We start from the raw sequence: 19112 nt of genomic DNA, 5'->3' as shown, positions 1-19112 counted from the left end.
CTCTCTCCTCTTGGCCAAATGGAGGTTGGGGCTCTCCAGAAGCATCAACAACTCGAGGGTTTACACCCATGTTCTTCATCGCCACCTCTTGAAACTCATCAGGAAGCTCTTTGAGAGCAACAACCCTTTGCTCGATGAATTTTACTTGCACAAGATCAAGCTCCATTGCAACAACATATTATGACCTCTCTTCAATGCATTGGCCGTAGTTGTACATATGCCAGCAAACAAATCCAAGATCCACTCTCCTTTTAAAGAAAGGAGGTTAATGAAGTCCATCATGAGAAGTCGAGGCTTTTGATATGGGTTCATAACCTCATTGGCGGTGCCACTGAACTCTTTAAGCTTTCAAAAGACCCTTGGCCTTCAAAAAAAATTATGCAATTAGGATTTATAGCAAAATTAAAAATCCCTCTACCCACCATTGAGTCCAAAAGGAGAGTGAAAACTGGTTGTAGCAAACTCAGCAGCAAAGGAAAGCGTATCAAGTTTGTAACCTTGAATGTTGGGCTTAGTCCTACAACAAAAAAAGAAAAGTAATTAACTAAAATACAAAAAAGTCAAGGAAGTAAAATGGAGAGTTCTCTAAAAAATAAGTTTCTTACCACATGCAAGGTTAGTGAACCATTTAGTTATCAATGAAAGCTTTCTCTCAGTAGAGATTTGGTTATGGGCATGAAAGAAGACCGTTGCCTAAGACTCACAAAAAGTAACCTTTCTAAAATCTTTAATTACTTTTTTGTAAGCAAAAATGCCCTATTTAACACATCATTCATAGAGTGTGGTGCTTTAAAACCATATGGTGCATTAGCAATGGCTAGAACATAAGAACGAATTGTGACAAAGCTCTCCATGTTCTCAACCGTACCCTCGTGAACACACCAGCTTAATAGGAGGATCATCCACATTCTCTGAAAGGTAGGTTGATAAGTTTGGAATGTTCTCTCCATATTTTTTGACTCTTCTAACCTTTTCCTTTCATTTCAAGCTCATGGCCAAGTGTTGTTCAAACTCTTGAGGAATGTTTTTGAGAGGAGCATGTGGGCTTTTATTCTACAAAAAAAAAAAAAAGAAAAGAGGTAAAAGAAAACAATGTTTGGATTATAGATTCCAGGGACCTAAAGTAAAGTTGACTTAGTGACTTTAACATAACAAAAGAACAAGGTTGTTCAACAAAATCTAGTGCGTCTACTTAAGAAAAAGAAATACTTGAGAAAAAAGATCGAAGAAGGGACTAAGTTACAAGCACTCCAACAATCTAAAGAAAATGAGTAAAGTATAAAAAAATCTTACATGTGACTTGAAGAGGTAGATGAAACATTCAAGTGGGCTTGATTGACTTGTATGAGGATGGTATGTCTGTACTTCAACCCAGCCTTTACAATTGAGCTTCTCAATCATGATTCTTTACATGTGCAGAAAAGTTTTTTGCCTAAGAAAAAGCAATGTGAAATGAGCACACAAGAAAGAAAAAAACTTCACTACAACAATTTTTTTAAAAAAAGGATAAGCTTCCTTATTAAAATCCTTTCCCATGTTGTCCAAAGAGAGACTCCAGCTTTGACATGAGAGAGAACACTGATGATTGTGGTCTTCCTTCTCTTGAATGCCTTGCAAAGAATGCTAATTTGTTATCTTCATTTCCTCTTGAATGGGCTTAAGAGCACCTTCATTACTACTACCTCTCCCTCTTCAACTTGTAGATAGATATAAGCTTCACTTTCTGACCTTTGATTTTTCCTTCTTCCCATAACTTAAAGATTTCCTCTTGAAGGTCCCAAATCTCACCATCACGGAGGGCAAGCTAGAAGAAGTTGTCGTGCACGTTAGTATTGGCTTTACATGATCTCTCACCCCTTCTAGGTTGCTTGGTGAGATAAGTCCAACTTGCTCACAAAGCTTAATCTTGAAAGGATTCCTTCTTTGATATGGTTGACCCATTAGTTATGAAAGAAACGAATTTTTTGAAAAAATGACATGCAAGTGGTAGAGAAGTTTGTCTAGGTCCTGGAGGTCGTGGGTTCAAAATCCTACATGGCACTTCGTCGGCTGCATCGCCTACGGGCGGATAAAAAGCGCCTATGGGCGGGGGCTTACGGGCAGTGAAAAATGGTAACTACGGGAGGATCTTGGGCCTAAGGCCAGTTGGGGGGGTTGGCAATCATTTGGATTCTGGTGAGGCACTATGGGATATTGGGAAAAAAAATAGGAAGAGATTTTGAAAATCTTGTAGAGATGGGAGATGGGGAAGTCTCTAGAAAGTTGGAAAGATTGGTTGGAAATAAGGTAGACAAGAAAAGAGGACCAAAGGGGAAGAAGCAAATCAAAGAAAAGAGAAGCAAAGGGGAAGAAAAAATATTGAAGGATCAAAGGATGAAACGAGAAAAAGGGAAGGAGCTATGGAGGGAGGGAGAAGGTCACGGGCTGCACAAGCATGAGGTTGGGTTGAAATTGTCCTGAAAAGGTGATTCAGCAAGTTTTCCCCCTTTTCTGGAGGTTTCGTCATGTTTCAGGAACATTTCGGGGTAGAAATGTTTCAGATGTTCTGACCTTGGAAATGCTGTAAACTTTACTTGGAAAGCTTGTATTGTTATTTCTAATGGCTTTTTTATATATTTTACTGCAGGCTATGAATCCTGTATTAATACTTCTGATGATCCCATTTTTTGACCAAGTGGTTTTACCCATCTCTAGAAAAAGCTGGCCTCTCTTTGAGGCCAGTACAAAGGATGCTAATGGGTATGCTTTTGGGGGCACTTGCATTCCTCATGTCAGGGTTGCTTCAGCTTGCAATCGACTCGAGTGCAAGCATGAGTACTGACTTTGAGAGCCCTGCATCACTTGGCATCAGTGCTGGCATCTCAAATGTCTTGGTCTTGGGCAGTGAAGGAAAGCAAGTGTCTATACTTTGGCAAATACCTCAGTATGTCTTGGTCACTGCTGGAGAGATAATGTTCAGCATCACTGGGCTTGCATTTGCGTATTCGCAGGTGCCCAATTCCATGAAATCGGTCGTTCAATCTTTTTGGCTTTCGACAGTGGCTGCAGGTGGTCGAAATGCATGCTTGTCTAGGAGAACCTGTTTTGATGACTTGGATTTCTTGTGTATCAGGGAACCTTGTCACAGTTGCGATTGTAGCCACGATAGGTGGCAGGTTGACCAAAGCCAACGAATTCTTTTTCTTTTCAGGTGGCTGCGCATTCGCAATGCTTTTGATGATGTGGCTTGGATCAGGCTTCAAATACAGAAACACAGCTTGATGAAGGTCATGATGCCGATACAGATACTGTCTTATTTGGGTAGTTTACCGAACATGGTTGTAAATCTTGTTTATGTACATTAAATGGATGCTACTTGCTGTTTGCATACACATGGTGTTAGGCCAAAGGGTCTATCTATTGGCTATAACATTAACTTTGTACAGGAAGGTGTTATTATTTAAACGCAGTGCCATGGGGAATTGTGTAAGTTGCATAATTTTGCAGCCAATGGCTGGCTTTCATACTCTTTAACTCTCTTATTCTGGCATGGATGCTTTGTTTTATTTACTGTTAAATCAAGGGGACTGTTCATATCAAATGGCAAGGCTCCCATGTTGTACATGCAATACTAGATCTGCTCTAAGTAATTCTAGTAGTCCCATGTTGTCCTATAACAATGGCATGTTATTTCCTCATCCCACACCTCTGGCTGGCCTCCACTCACTGCCAAGCCACTGTGTGCCAAGAGTAAGTGTGACCTTGGCATAGGCAGTGGCTATCCAGAGGTGCATGGTCTATCATGCTGAGGTATTGTACATATTCTTATTTTTAACTTGGTGCAACAAAGTGATTTCTGAACCCCGATCTCATGGATTTGGTTACCGTCACATAATAAAATAGCATAATTTATTTTGGAAAAACTTACAAATTGAATGAATGCAAAGAGGAAATATATCTTCCTACTCACACACTCATCATGGCTAAACACACCAACAACAACAAAAAGTCTCAAGATGGTTTTTTTAAGGAATATAATAAACTCGAATATGCAATTTATACAATTTGGTGATTTAAATCCAATATGTGACAACTTCAAGCTACCCCCCAGGGTGGGTGTTTGAGATTAAGCCAGTGGAGATTAGGGAAAAGAATCCCATGGGTCTCTTATTTAGATTGGAAGAGCTGAGAATCCGTGCAAGATTTGCCTTGCCAAAGAGCAGCCACAATTTGTTTCACTAAACTCATGTTATTATTCTAGAACTAATCCTTAATTAGACACTTAAGTGAGGTAAACTCACTTAAGTGTTATTATTCTAGAACTATTTAAGGATTGCTTCACTAAACTCATGTTATCATTCTAGAACTAATAACCTTCGCTACATTAGTCCTTAGAATATTAAGAATTGTCAGTTAATTGAAGGGTTTTTGGGCCCTAAGGTTATAAGTGTGAGTTAACCCGACGTAAGTGTCTAACTAGAACTATGTGTCAGATAACGTTCAGTCACCATCCATGCATGATTGCGAAGGAGGGTAGGGTGATCAATAGGGACATCCCCTTGTAGCTCTCTTGGTACATCTAGCATAGTAACACCTCTTCATCATCTAGTCTCTACAAGCCTTGCTTGTTGCAGGGTGTCCCTAGCTTCTTCCTGTGTGGGCTCTCCTACCCTGTTTTTCCCTTTAGCTTCTTCCTGTGTGGGCTCTCCTACCCTGTTCTTCCTGTGTGGGCTCTCCTACCCTGTTCTTCCCTTTAGCTTCTGCTTGGGCCAGGAGCTGTTTGGTCAACCTTTGCTTGTGAGTCTTGGTGGACATCTGTGGTTTCCTCATTTTCCTTCTTAAGCTGGGCAATGTCATTTTCCAGTCGGTAGGTGTACTTGATGCAATGTGCCAGAACCTGGATCGGCTAATGATGCATGACTAACAATTTTCACTTGCAAGGTCACAGCAAATGGCCTTGCATGTGCTTCTGAGATCCTCATCTGGAATGCCCTCCATTAAAATTCCGTGACTTGTTTCTTATGATGTTGAGGTAGAGTGGCACGAATTGCTTAGGAACCATCGGTGGAGAAACCATATAGAGTAGTTCAAATGTTCATCCTCAGCAAAGTACTCCCCATGCATTTTGCTAAACCTTGGATCTAGAGAGGCGAGTAAGTTGCTCATGGACCTGAGACCTTATGTAGACCATGAAACATTCCGATGAGTAGTATTGCAGTGTAAATTTCACTCTGTCCAAGAATTCTGTCTAGGTCTGGAATTGACATCCATTGATCGTGCATCCTAGTCCAGGAGGGTTCTTTGCATCCTTCTCCAAGCCTATTCCCATTGTCATTCTGCCAAAAACAATCAGCAATTATTAATAGTCAACATGGTGATTAGCAAGAAAGCAAGGTAGATAAGATGCTAATATTAACAAGGCTTTAACATGAGAGCAGAGTACCAATTGATGAGATTGTACATTACCATTGGTGAGGATTACTCGATCATGTGAGATATTAGGACTGGTTGGAGTAGGAGTGGGCTTGGGTTGACATGGTATATTCCCATAACTTCCATTTACTTGATCCATCTTTGGAATACACAAGGTGTTTGTGATATTGTAATATCCTTGAGTGGCCAAACAGAGTTTTAGGTACCCTATTGTAATATCTTTGAGTTGCGAAACAGAGTTTTAGGTACCCACCTTTGAGAGGCTTGCAGGTATATTTGTTTTTTACCTCAAGTATGGGTCTATAGTTGTCATTGAGATGTTCTTGAATCAAGACGAGCAATAGGTTGTGTAGTTCAGAGGTTTGGTCTCCAAACTTGGACCACTTTTACCTGGCTTGGTAGCTGTTGAGGTTCATATCTCACAACCCTTACATGTGGAGAGATTTTAGAGCCATCCAACCACGGTGTCTGGTTTTCTTTAGGTACCCACATTTGGGAGGTGAAAGCTTGAGGTTTGTACCCACCTTTGGGACGTGAAAGCTTGAGGTTTGTACCCACCTTTGAGAGGCTTGTGGGTATATGCATTTCTTACCTCGAGTATGGGCATGTGGCTATCATTGTTGAGATGTTCTTGAATGAAGAGGAGGAAGACATTGTGTAGTTCATACTTTTGGTCTCCAAACTTGGATCACTTTTACCTGGCTTGGTGGCTGTTAAGGTTCATATCTCATGGCCATTACATGTGGAGAGCTTTTAGAGCCGTCCAACAGTGGTATCTAGTTTTTTAAGGTACCCACCTTTGGGAGGCGAGAGGCTGAGGTTGTGTAGCAGCATGTCTCCACTTTTACCTGGCTTGGTGGCTGTGTTGAGGTTCATATCTCATGACCATTGCATGTGGAGTGATGAGATATCTCAATACCTTTCTTATGGTTTTCCATAAGATCGACTAATAATGAGGATAAGATGCAGCAACTTATTAAGCTAGTTGCAACTTATCAACAAATAACGCGATGATTGTATAATTTTGGTAAAGACAAAGATGTGTTTGAGAGAATGAATTCATACATATTTTGGATGCACACTTTATAATTATAAGAGGACAATTTGTTGGAGAAGTAACATCATGAAAGGTCCTTCAAGCAGGGTTATGGTGGCCAACATTGTTTAGTGATGCTATAGAATTTGTAAAAGGTGGTGATGAATGTTAAAGATTTGATGTACCACATCAAAAGGATATGATGCCACTCACTCCTCTAATAGTCCAACAACCTTTTGAAAAATGGGGAATTGATTTTGTAGGACTCATTAGTCTTGTTGCACATAAAACCCAAGCCCGTTACATCATAGTAGCCATGGACTACTTTACTAAGCTAATGCTTGTGGGGGGTGGTGTTCGTCTTCGTCAGCGAAGTTATGGATCTCCATAATAGTTTGAGGAGGCAGTTGACACTACAAGGTGAGAGAAGCGTTGAGTGTTAGTGATTACCTAAGCTGTTAGCCTATAAGTGGAAGACGAGGGTTGGGATGTTGATAGGTTCAGGGTGTCCTCATCCACCAAGGATATGGTAGCCATCTCGTGGGGAAGCTAGATGGCATTCCTTTTTCACAAACTGACTATTGGACTTTAGCACAAGTCACGATCAAAATGGGCACATATAGACGATCATTCATCACAACCAATGGTGGCAGCGGGCCACAACAAGCCGGGGCCCCTTCCCTCCCTCTAATCCCATGTTCACCACATAAAGACATGGAGGGATAGGGGCTAAGGGCTACCTTAAGCCCTTTTAACCTAAGGTTTATAGACCTTAGTATGGATATATGGGATAAGCATGCCACGTGTCACAGAGCCACCAAGACGTCAACATTCCAACACCCTCCTCGAGACGGATATGGTGATACCCAAGGACACCGATAACACTCAGCCCAAAGGTCTATCTACCTCATGATGATGCTACTCGGGGCCCGGTATGCCCACTTACTAGTAGTTACACCCGGCACACCACCAACAAACTTGTCCATCTCGGTTGTGCTTGTTTTTGGCACCACAGAATCTGTTCACAAGGGGACTGCAAAATAATCATTTGATTGACTCCATGCATAGCAATACATACCCCTCCCAAGCTCTGATACCATATTGGAGTTCAACACATGTCACGATCAGAATGGGCACATATAGACGATCATCATAGCCAATGGTGGTAGCCAACAGGCCAGGGCCCCTTCCCTCCCTCTAGTCCCATGTTCACCACATAAAAACGTGGAGGGATAGGGGTGAGGGGATACCTTAAGCTCTTTTATACTAAGGTTTATAGACCTTAGTATGGATATATGAGATAAACATGTCATGTGTCATAGAGCCAAGATGTTAACCTTAGTCGTTGAGGCTTTGGATGATGCTCCCTATCTCTTGGTTCAGGTGGACGACTTCTACATCCTTATCTTGAAAATTATCTTCTACTACCTCACGACGGTAGCACTCCTCAAAGATATAGTGTCTAGACCTGTAGAGATGGTCATGAAGCCTCTTTCTCTTGAGGTAGATCATAAATCTGAGCGATAAGTCATCTAGTCTCTTCAGGTGGATTGCATCTCTTGGTTCTAGCAATGTAGTCCCGCATTGTCTCTCCCTCCTCTTGCTTAAGGTTATAGAGTAGTGCCATGGGGCTCCATTTGGCTCCATTAGGTGAGAATCCCACAATGTATATGTGTCTCAAGGCCTTGTAGTTGGCCTTTTCAAATGGGTTTAGAGGCCTAAACCACTAGCTTTCTTTGTTGGCCTACTTTATCTTCAAGGCAAAATCCGAATAAATAAATCTTGGTGGGATCATCAATCCTTCCCATGGCTTCACAAACTTGATTAAACTTCTCTAGGTATTGAATGGATCTCTAGTTCCATCAAATTTGGTCATCATCCTTTGTTTTCCCCAACTTTGCTAGCGGTACAACATAAGGGAGTGGTTGCACAAAACTAGGGTTTGGGATTTCTTTTCTTATGAGGTTGGATTGTGCGGTTTCTAATGGCACTTGTCCTATGCCAGTCCCTCTGGCTTTGAGGCTGTAGGCTTGTTGCGTGTTTTGAGGATATGTTATATGAATTCCCTTATGGATCCATCGTGAGGTAGTCCCACACATTGGCTCTTTACCCTTTCCCATGTTCCATGTTCCATGTTCCTCATCCGAATGGAGAGGAACTGGAACTTGGTTTTGTGGTGAAGATACTTCTATAATGGGATCATGTAGAAAGTGGGACTCATGCTTGCACTACGATCTATGCTTGCTATTGTATATTTTATAATGGTACAGCAAGAGTCCCAATTGCTGTAATTATGGTTATTGGTGGGTTTCTTGGCTATGGTCAACTTAGGATAAACCCAGCTCAAGATCAACAGCAAATGTTTGAAACATTGTGGCATTAGACATGGTTTGACCACTTCTTGAGGGAGAAAATCCAGCTCACGATTCAATCTCAAATGTTACGATTCGACACCAAATGTTTGAAACATTGTGGCATCCAACATGTTTTTGACCACTTCTTGAGAGAGCAAACCTTGAACCTTAAGGTTCCCGGTCGTGTTGCTCATGCTTCTTCACTAGAGCTTCACCCAAAGATAGAGCAGTTTAATACCTTTTTCACAAAGTTTATGGTGATGTTTACAGAGGTAGTTGGTGATTCTTGTGGTACCTCCTGCTTCTAGGGGTTTCATTGTTCCTCCACCCACGTCTACATTTAGTTGTCTCATCTCGTCCCAACACTCCTCACTTGAGGTGGATCCAAAGGAGTCTTACCTTCTTAAGTGGTGAGTGCTAGTCGTTAAGGTTGGGTAGGTTTGAAGAAGTGTGGTTTGATGCACTATAGCTAATTATATTATCGTTTACAACAATTAGTCTGGAGGATCAGGTTCTCATCAAAGGTTTGACTCTAGTGAAATGGGTTCTAGTGCTTCTTAAGGTAGGTCTAAAAGTGATTTTAGACACGCATGTTATGCTTAAGTTAATAGTTTTTTTTTTTTAGTTTGAGTTTTTTTAGTTTTTTAAGCCTTCTTTTTGTTAGGCTCCTTTTTTAAGACTCACATCTACACACGTTATAGTTTTTTTTTTTTAGTTTGAGTTTTTTTTTGGGTTTTTTAAACCTTTTTTTTTTGTAAGGTTCATGTATGTAGACTCACATATGCAAGCTCACGTCTCTAGGCTCACGTCTCTAGACTCATGTATGCAGGCTCACACCTCTCACGTCTATAGGCTCACACCTTTTTTCTATGAAGTAGGCTCACGCAAGTATGGTGAGCTGAACTCATGTCACGCCTGAGAGCTCACACCTACCTAGGCATAAACTTTTATAAAATAGGCCTATGTAATAAGGTTGGTGTGTAATCATTGGGAAATAATAAACTTAATGTCCAATAATTACAAAGGACAAGAAATTTCCTTGAAAATTATAGAGGGTACAAATTGTATGATATGAAAATCATAAAAGGACATGAGTAGGTATGTTCTTACAAGACTTCAAGGTGGTTATAATTAGCTCGTACAATAATATTAGGTATGCCTGCCTCTGGACTCATGTTTGGTTAACTCAGCTAAATTGACTCACGCACGCTTCTGGACTCATGGCTCACGTGTTGAGACTCACGGATCACATGTCCAGGCTCACATGTCGAGACTCATGAATCACATGTCCAGGCTCATGGCTCACAGCTCACGTCTCCAAGCTCACATGTGCTAACTCGCATCTTTTTTATCGCGGGATTGTGGGCTCACATCTCCTAACGCGAGAGCTAGTTTGGCTCGATCCTTAGAGTTTTGTTTTTTTTACTTGATAGAGATGATTAAGGTTTAGAATGGTGATTGTATAAGTGATTAAGTGTTTTTTAATTGTTTTTTATTGATTTTGCATGCTCTAAGACCAATTCTAACAATGCATGAACAAAAAAATAGCTATCCCACTCTAATCCACACCTAATGGAGCTCAATGCTTATGTTTTCAAAGTGGATTCCACTACTAATCACCATTACTAAGTAATTTCTTGATTCAATATGATGAAATCTAAGCCTTGTGGGCTCCAAACTCATGGAAATCACTAAGAAACCAGGGTTTGCCCTTTCAAGGTATGAAAATAGAATGCCCTGATAAAAAAAGCTCTAAAACATCAGAGGCTCCAAAACTATATGTTTTTTGGAGCATGCCCTTCTAATGAACACTGGCAATATTGGGTGATCCCAATAGCTTAGAATGGATAGATGAACGGAGCTAAGCCCTAGCTACAACACCAAATATGTTCAAGTCAAGAGCTTGCCTTAGCCTTGCGCAATCGTGTGTCAGGTTGGGTCGTGCCTTTGAGAGTCACAATGTAACTCCTGGATATTGATGCGCTAGCCCGTCCCTCCGCATCCTCAGTCCATTGTCACATGGAAATGCTCCTAAGGGGGTGGAGGTAGAACTCTCTGTGCCTAGATGGAATATCCTTTACGATGGTTCTTGCTCACAAAGGCAGGTAAAGAAGAAGCTAATGAGAGGGAGCAACCTACAAGAAGACGTACTTATGCAAGCTAATGAGAGGGGGTAACCTACAAGAAGACCTACTTATGCAAGAAATCCATCTAGCATCATGCAAGAAGGCAAGAAGAATCCAATAGAGAACAAGCAAGCAAGAGTAGATAAGAGAACAGCTCACAAGCATTCTATTGCAAAGGAATGAATGTGTGTTGCTTAATGTCAAAATTGACTTATGTACAAGTGACTAGTTTTCACACTAGGCCAATGCGAAATTAAAAATGGTCCAGTCACTATTACTAGTCTTAAGCAAGTATGTATATGAAGTTCTTAGACTTTTCTTATTTGACATTAAGCTCAAGGTAAGTCTGCTTTATATGTTCCAACGCTATCTTACAAAAGATAGGTGCCCGTTCGAGCGGGGAAGATGGCACAGTGCCTTACGATAGGTTGGGTGGGTGAAATTGTCTTAACCTACGAAGCTAACACCAAACATCACCCCACCAACCGCTTCATCCTTTCCAACCCAACACTGCACAAAAGATTCTCTCCAACCCTAAAGTTAGTTACCTCTTTTTAACCATTGTTTTGATCATGGGAAACATTAATCAAACATCTTCTCATCACAATGGTTGCACTAAGGACTTGACTTGAATGTTAATTTTTCATGACCATTCAATATTCTCTAACAGAATGTTAATTTTTTATGGCACTAATATTGTTTCTTCTAAAATGACCTTATTACATCAAATATCCTTTCCTTTTAGCCCCTCCTTGCAACAAAACTCGCAACATGTAATAATTTTGATTCACCATCATTAATTACATCAAGCATATATGTATAATTGGCATATCAAGGAGACAAAATTTAGCATAAACATGTGCCCTCAATTTGTTTTCATTTATTAATTGCTTATAAGAGAAAGATGGTGTGTTTTCTAAACTCCAAATTTATGATACAAAGAGAGAGAGATAAAGAAGCGCATGTGTTTTTTAAACTTCGATGCAGACACAATGAGATAAAGAAGCGATGCAGATAGAGATTCGATGCTTGTAATTAATTAGATCACTAAGGTTCAACCTTACATTTATAAGGTTGAACCTTAGACAATATTAATTAATTAGTGCCTGAGTATAGCTTTAATATGCGGGTATAGCCTAAATAGATGATAGCTTCTTCGTGACTAACTAGTGACTTTGACTATACATAAAAACAAATCGTCATATCTTGAAATAATAAACACCTTGTCAAAACAACACCTCTACTAGATAGTAGAGTGGTTGAATTTTTTTGGAAAAGCTTGCTATATGCATTCATTTGCGTATTGGTTGTGTTTAAATTAACAAGTAAATCTTTCTCTTTTCTTACCCTTGTGGGGGGTACATCCTAGGATGAGGTATTCCCACAATGTTAAGAATGTTCCTAGTGCCTCCATGTGCTAACCTTTGGTGATATAGTACATCCTGATGAAAGTGAGGCTCCTAATGCTTAGTTGCTAACCTTCGATGATATCATACATCTTGATGAATGTGGGTATTGATTATTAAGCCATTGACATTTTGGAGATAGCAAGCAAATGCCATATAAATCAAGATTCCTTTCCTCTTATTTACTTTAGTGCATTTCAAATGGTGAGGCATTAAAGTCAAAAATCCCAAGAGGCGAAGTACATCTTGACCTACATGCATGCTACATGCGTGTGTAGAACTTCTAGCTCAACCTCACATCAATGTGTAGCAAGCTACCATGTGACAAACTAGATAAAACTTAATTGTACCATTGTTAAAATTGATCCCACATAAGTAAAGACATAGTCCATGGTAACATTTCCCCTCCAACTTGGGGCCAATGAAATGATTGATAGCAATGCAAGCTATACCCTAATAATGTTTTAAAAAAGGCATATTCATGAAACCTTAGCTATGTTTTTGTTTTGGATTCACTAACAATGACATATTTCGACCTTAAATCCCCTTGGTGTGTCACTACATTAACTCCTCTTGATTGGTGCAGCTCCCAAATTTCTTGAGTCACTTCTGGCTTGTAAGTATAACCTTGTGCTGCATTGACTCTAAAAATCATGCAGCTAATGGCCAAAAGCTTAGCCATCACTTTGTCCAGCCTCCTATCCTAAATCTATTTATGGGACTTCTATATATGTCATAGTTGACACGTGACAAGGAAATCATGTTCACACCCCCTCCATCTACATCTCAATGGTTTTACATATTGCACGAGTATTCATACAGAGCTTTCTGTGGGAGAACAACTCTTTGAAGATTAATCCATTTCATGTCCCACACAGATCTTTCTGTGGGAGGAACCTACCCTTTGTTAGAATGTAGATTAAGCCAGTGGGCTCTAGTCCACGTGGTAACACCCCAACTTGCAGATGCGCGGGTTTGGGGTTTGAACCCCTGGCGCTAAGATAGCAGTATAGATATAATCAAACTCTTTTTTTAAAAAGGATAAAGATTAAAATGTTGAGAGACAAGCACAAGCACACCCATACACATTCAAGTGAAATCAACTCACCTAGGGGTGGTTAATACTCATGGAGCGAAGACCCACATTTCTTTAGGCAGCTCTGCCAGTCATAAAGTGAACTAAACAAGGCTTACAAAGTTCCTCATATTGCCTTCACATACTTGAACAACATAACGTAACTAGGCTGAGTAGCTAGCTCCCTTTGTGACTTCTGTATGAAAACCAGAAAATACACTAGGCAAAACCCACTTAAGCACATATGTGATGCCTTTATTATGTTGTAAGAGCTCTGCAACCCTTCTCTCACCAACTATCAAAACCTGAAAATTTAGTCCATTTAAGTCACTCCAGTTAATCACATCATGCCATGTAGCATGGGAGTCTTCGCAGCAGCAAAACAGGCGGCACCAATTACATGGATCATGCTTTCCGGCAAACATCTCCTTCACATACATAACCGGGCTTACTCCCTTCCACTTCACCGGGCTTACTCCCTTCCACTTCAGACGAATCCCCATTCTGTGATGGTATGTTGTCACTTTCTTTTACGCAGCCTGGATGCAGATCATAGCCACATTCTGCACAATGGTAAACCCAACCAACTCCCTGCTCATCACAATCATCACAAACATAGACCTGTCCATCATAGGCATTATCTGTCAAGCTTAGTACATGCTCATGCTTGGTGGTAACTTTTTTTGGAAGTTTTTCAGCTTTCTCATCAATGGTTCTCTTAAGCTCTGCAAGCCGATCTTCAGTAAAAGGAAAGGAATCAGCTCCATGCAAGCTGATAAGCCCACGACCATCACTTGTCACTGTCTTCCCATTAGGACCAATGATCACCAACTGAGGTATCCCTTCTATATCAAAGTATCGAGAAAGACTACTCTTTAAGTTGTCATCAAATGGCAATGCAAGCCAGGGCATACTGTCATAATACTCCTTAAAGGAATCCTCATCTCTATCACTGGACACAAATATAACCTCGAATTCCTCACCACGGCCCTTTAGCTCATCATAGACAGACTTCAACTTGGGGGTGAACTTCCTGCAGGGAGGGCACCAATGTCCTGAGAAGTAAAGGCCCACTGTCTTCCCATTTAAAGAAGCAACCTTAACCTGCACAATTAAATTATCACCGAAGTGGTTAAATTACAATGCTAGCAACCAGAAACTCGAATTAGGTTGAAAGTATTTTTGGCCTGCCTTTGTACATGGAATGTATTGAAATTTCTTTCTGCTATCAACGGAATAAGATGATAACACAATTTAAAATTTATTCTCTCTCTCTCTCTCTCTCTCTCTCTCATTAGTTAATATATACGTAATACAAAGAATGATAATACTGTAAAATAATACCATGGTTAATAAAGAACTAGTAATATAAAAATGATAATTGTTACGACAATTAACAACTAAAACACAAAAATAATTGATATTGTATAATAATGTATGATATTTCATTATTTAATTATATATGCTAGTATATTCTAATAGGTAACACAAAATTAAAATTGGATAAAGATATCACAGAAATACTTACCAACTAAAATACGTAAACAATTTATATTCTGCTATAATATATACCATAGAAATCTCTCTCTCTCTCTCTCTCTCTCTCTCTCTCTCTCTCTCTCTCATTGGCATAAAACCTCCATGGCCTACATTATGTACTGGGTCTCATAGGTCATTTTGGCCTCCTGCAGACACTTGCAGAACTTTTCTTTTCTTTTTCCTCAGGACCTGACCAATTTTTTAAAAAAACTTCTCTTGTCTCTCAAGGATCTGTATATCACCTGGTCGAACTTGGATATAACAAAGTCCCTTTCCTCTGTCACAAGAAGGGTTTCCAGTGTCTGGGCTGCACGCTTGGCCTCTTCCTCTTTCTTCAACTGTTCTAGTCTTTCTGCAGTGAAAGGATAACCCTTCATCCCATACTTGTAAACAAGTTCCATGCCATCACTGTTAAGAGTCTTTCCCTGGTTGTCCAAAATAACAAGGGTAGGGATGCCTTCCACTTCAAACCAGTTGCTGAGAATCTTTCTAGTCTTCAGATCAGTGTATGGCACTGCAAGCCATGGCATCTCTTTGAAATAGTTGTCAAACGATTCCTGGTCTTCATCAGAGGAGACAAATACAACCTCAAACTCCTCGTTTTTTTGTTTCAATTCAGAGTATATCGATGCAAGGACAGGCGTGAACTTCTGACAAGGTGGGCACCAATGTGCAGAAAAGTAGAGCGCCACAATCTTTCCTTCAAGGTCTGCAACTTTGGCCTGGAAGACCAAGCAATAATAAATAAGATGTCTTCACAAATGAAACCTTAACATATCTCAAATTGTACCGATAGATCCAAATGGCATCCGGAAGAGATCCAATGTACACGCGATGAATGTGATGGGTCTACCATTCACAAAATGCTATGAGCAAAGGCCCTCCTGCAAGGAATGAAACTGAGACGCATAGAGTGTCATGGCACACTATGCTTTATTACCCTCGCTTTCCCTCAGGAGCAGGAAGTGAATCTCAATGCACTGATTTTTAGCATAGCTACTATAGCATTCTTGCCATCCTGTAAATCCCCACTATGTACGAAAGGTATAAGTGACATCCATGCATAAATGCACCCCGACATGTATGCACGCTCCCCATCATACATATAATTTATGCGAATTTATGTGGGGTTCAACCCCATGATCACAGCATGGTCATGCAAAGTGAATAAAAAGAGGATATGTCCATTTGGCATACCTGATGTCCATCATTTGATGAGATGAGGTGATCTCTGTCCTCATGAACTAAAAGCAATTGCAAGTTCTGATTTTCCTTCTTTTCCTGGGCAGCTTTATGGAGGGCAGCAATTCTCTCATCATCAAAAGGGTAAGCTTCAGCCCCCCATTTCTCCAGGACAGCCAGACCCTGGTCAGAATGGAGGCGTCCGTCGGGGCCCAAAAAGGCGAGGCTGAAAATACCAGATTTGTAGCTCTTGACGAGCTTGGACCGAGTCTCGGCATCATCAAAGGGTACGGCAAGCCACCCATCTGGCAGCTTCTTCAGCACATCATTAAAGCACTCATCATCAGGCCTCTCATCAAGCTGGCTTGTTTGGCCGCACCTCCTGAGGGTATCGATGAGATCTGTGTCGCGATCCACGGCCACGTAGACGAAGGTGATTGGTGTGTTGTTCTGGTGTTTCTGGAGCTCCTGGAAGGGCTCTGCTATGACAGAAAGGGCGTGCTCAAGGGGAACGGGAAGCCAATGGGGGCCAATCATGATGCCCACAACCTTGCCCTCGATGGAGTCTGCCTTGACAGGGAGATTTTCTTTGTCGAGAAGGAAGTCCCTGCTCTCTGTGAAGAGGATCTGGGAGGGGCGAGTGGGCTGCGCCATAGCGTCGAAAGAAGATCAGAAGACCTTGAGGGTAGAAGAGAAACAAGCAGCGAGAGAGTGGGAGAGCGGTATGGAGCGTGAGCGTCTGATGTATACATAGCTCAACTCTTAGGGAGCACCTTGCACGCCAAGGCTAAGCGGACTCTTAGGGAGCACCTTGCACAGCATGGATAAGCGGGCTTGTCACAAGAATATGCGCTGGGCTGGACGACTACTTTTCCGTTTGCCTTTGAGGTTCCACACGCCTCAATGTGGGCATTGTTTGGGTGCCATCAAATAGAGTTAAAAAAAATACTCTTAAATGGTGAAAAAAAAAGTGGGATGTAAGGGCATCATGTACAGAGCAGAGAGGCCCTTAACAATAAGGTACATCTGTCCCCAATCACCGAGAAATATTCGATCACCGAGAAATATTTCTCGAATATCACTGATGAAATGAGAAAGATGATTCGCTAATTTATCATACTTTACTGGCCTATCTGTACACTATGTTTCTCCATATTGAACTTTCTGAGTTTGTCACGCGTAGAAAATATCATCATTAGGTATCAAAATATTTGTCTCTCGAAAAGGTAAATCCAACTATATAATTGAATTGTAAATTTAATTTGAAAAACACATTTCCCCCAAGAACACTGTGTTTTTATTAGGTGTCACACAACCAGCCCCTCTACCCTATCTATATCTTTACTCTTATTAAACACAGGCTACTTCCCTTCCACACGGCCAAAAAGAGAGGATAGAGAGGACCAAGGGAGAAAGGGGAGAACTTCACTCTACCCTATCTATATCTTTATCTTTACTCTTATTAAACACAAGGTACTCCCCTTCCACATGGCCAAAAGAGAGCACAGAGAGGACCAAGGGAGAAAGGGGAGAGCTTCACGCTGTCCCTTTCTCAAATTTGAATTTTCTCATCTCATTTCATTTCGATTTTTTGAAAGGAGAGCTTCTATACTTCTATATTCCCCTTCCATCTGGCCAAAGGAGAGGAGGGAGAGGGCCAAGGGAGAGAAAATTTAGGGGGCTCCCTCTAAAAAGGTGAGCTTCATGATGAAAAATCAAGGGCTCCCTCTTAAAAAGGTGAGCTTCATTATGAAAGCTTGAACATGTAGGTGTCTCTCCCTTTCTCTCTCTCATTGTAAAGGAAAGAAGATAGAAGTAAAGAAAAGACAAAAGACATTATATGTAAGATGCACTTATTTAAGAGTGAGCACACCTCGCCACGTATCCCCACCCATTAAAATTTAATCTAAATTAAAATATAATTAATTAAAATTATATATGTATGTGTGTGTACCAAGCCTAAAAGAAACCAATTAGAAGGTTCATTCTTTGGCTTCTTTTGTTTTCTCCCCCTTCAAGGATATTCCATTCGTAAAAAATTGCACTTATGGGAAGTTATCCGTTTAGCCACCCTAACACTACATGTTTAGCCATCTCAAAAGTAAACACCAAGCCGATTGCTTTTAGGGTGGATTTTTAGATTTCAAAATATTTCTTTGCAAGAAAGTAAGCTTAAAGAAATGTACTCATTTCAAAATATTGCTTAAAGAAATGTACTTATTTAGCCACTCTAAAAACCACGTGTTTAGAAACCAAATGAGGATGATTTTATATTTGTTTTCTTCTCTCGAGATATTGCAAATGTTACCCATTTGGCCACCCCCAAAATTCATGTTTAGCCAACTCAAAAGAAACCACTAAAGGAGATTGTTTTTTGGTTTTCTTTTAGGGTTGTTTTTCTTTTTAAAACCTTAAAACCAACGAAGAAATAATCCCCACAAAAAGCCACACATTTAGGTAACAAAGATTTCAACTTTTAGAAACCTTAAAACCAACTAAGAAATGAGAGAACTTTGAGGTTGTTTTTTAAAGCTTTCAAGGATGCTGATCTTATGATTACATTTACACCCATTTTAGATTTCAAATTCTCGTATTGCACTGTATACAAATTTACCTATGTAGCTATTGTAAGAATTGTGAGTATCTCTTGCTTAGAATCCACCCAGCTTGCCCGGATCTTCCTATGCATTCTCTTTAATTCACCACCACCTCACTTACTCACTTTGATCTTCTTGATTCGTTACTACAAAGGCACCAATCCAATTTGGGTGCCTCGATCATCAAAGTCTCTTCCTCAACATTAACAAGATGTACACATGGAAAAATACTGGATAACCCTAATTACTATGATAATAGAACACTAGTCCTATGGTGGGTGTAGCCTAATTAACAATATAATGATGATCCTAATAACTTAATCAAGCTTGACTCAAGCACAAGGTTCTTTTTCTAGAAGAGCACGTCTTCAACTAGGACAGCTTT

General features: G+C 40.4%; 2 protein-coding genes across 2 annotated transcripts; one reads left to right on the top strand and one right to left on the bottom strand.

The window, feature by feature from the left end:
• Positions 1-2158: 2158 nt before the first annotated feature.
• LOC147634246 (uncharacterized) lies at positions 2159-3424 on the top strand. The gene is made up of 2 exons (XM_086805368.1): positions 2159-3048; positions 3113-3424. The coding sequence occupies exons 1-2, from the start codon at positions 2730-2732 to the stop codon at positions 3259-3261; spliced, it is 468 nt and encodes a 155-aa protein (XP_086661494.1). The 5' UTR covers positions 2159-2729; the 3' UTR covers positions 3262-3424.
• Positions 3425-13428: 10004 nt separating this feature from the next.
• On the bottom strand, positions 13429-16867 carry LOC147634245 (putative nucleoredoxin 2). Its single transcript, XM_086805367.1, has 3 exons — positions 16146-16867; positions 15191-15670; positions 13429-14513 (listed from the first exon to the last, which is right to left on the bottom strand). Exons 1-3 carry the CDS (start codon positions 16782-16784, stop codon positions 13815-13817), a joined length of 1818 nt encoding a protein of 605 aa, XP_086661493.1. The 5' UTR covers positions 16785-16867; the 3' UTR covers positions 13429-13814.
• Positions 16868-19112: the final 2245 nt, after the last annotated feature.

This window comes from Cibotium barometz, chromosome 11 (genome assembly GCF_041138505.1).
Source record: "Cibotium barometz isolate CiBa-2024 chromosome 11, ASM4113850v1, whole genome shotgun sequence".
Taxonomy (NCBI): domain Eukaryota; kingdom Viridiplantae; phylum Streptophyta; class Polypodiopsida; order Cyatheales; family Cibotiaceae; genus Cibotium; species Cibotium barometz.
The sequence above is the reverse complement of the archived record's forward strand: the minus strand, read 5'-3'. Positions and strand labels throughout refer to the sequence as shown.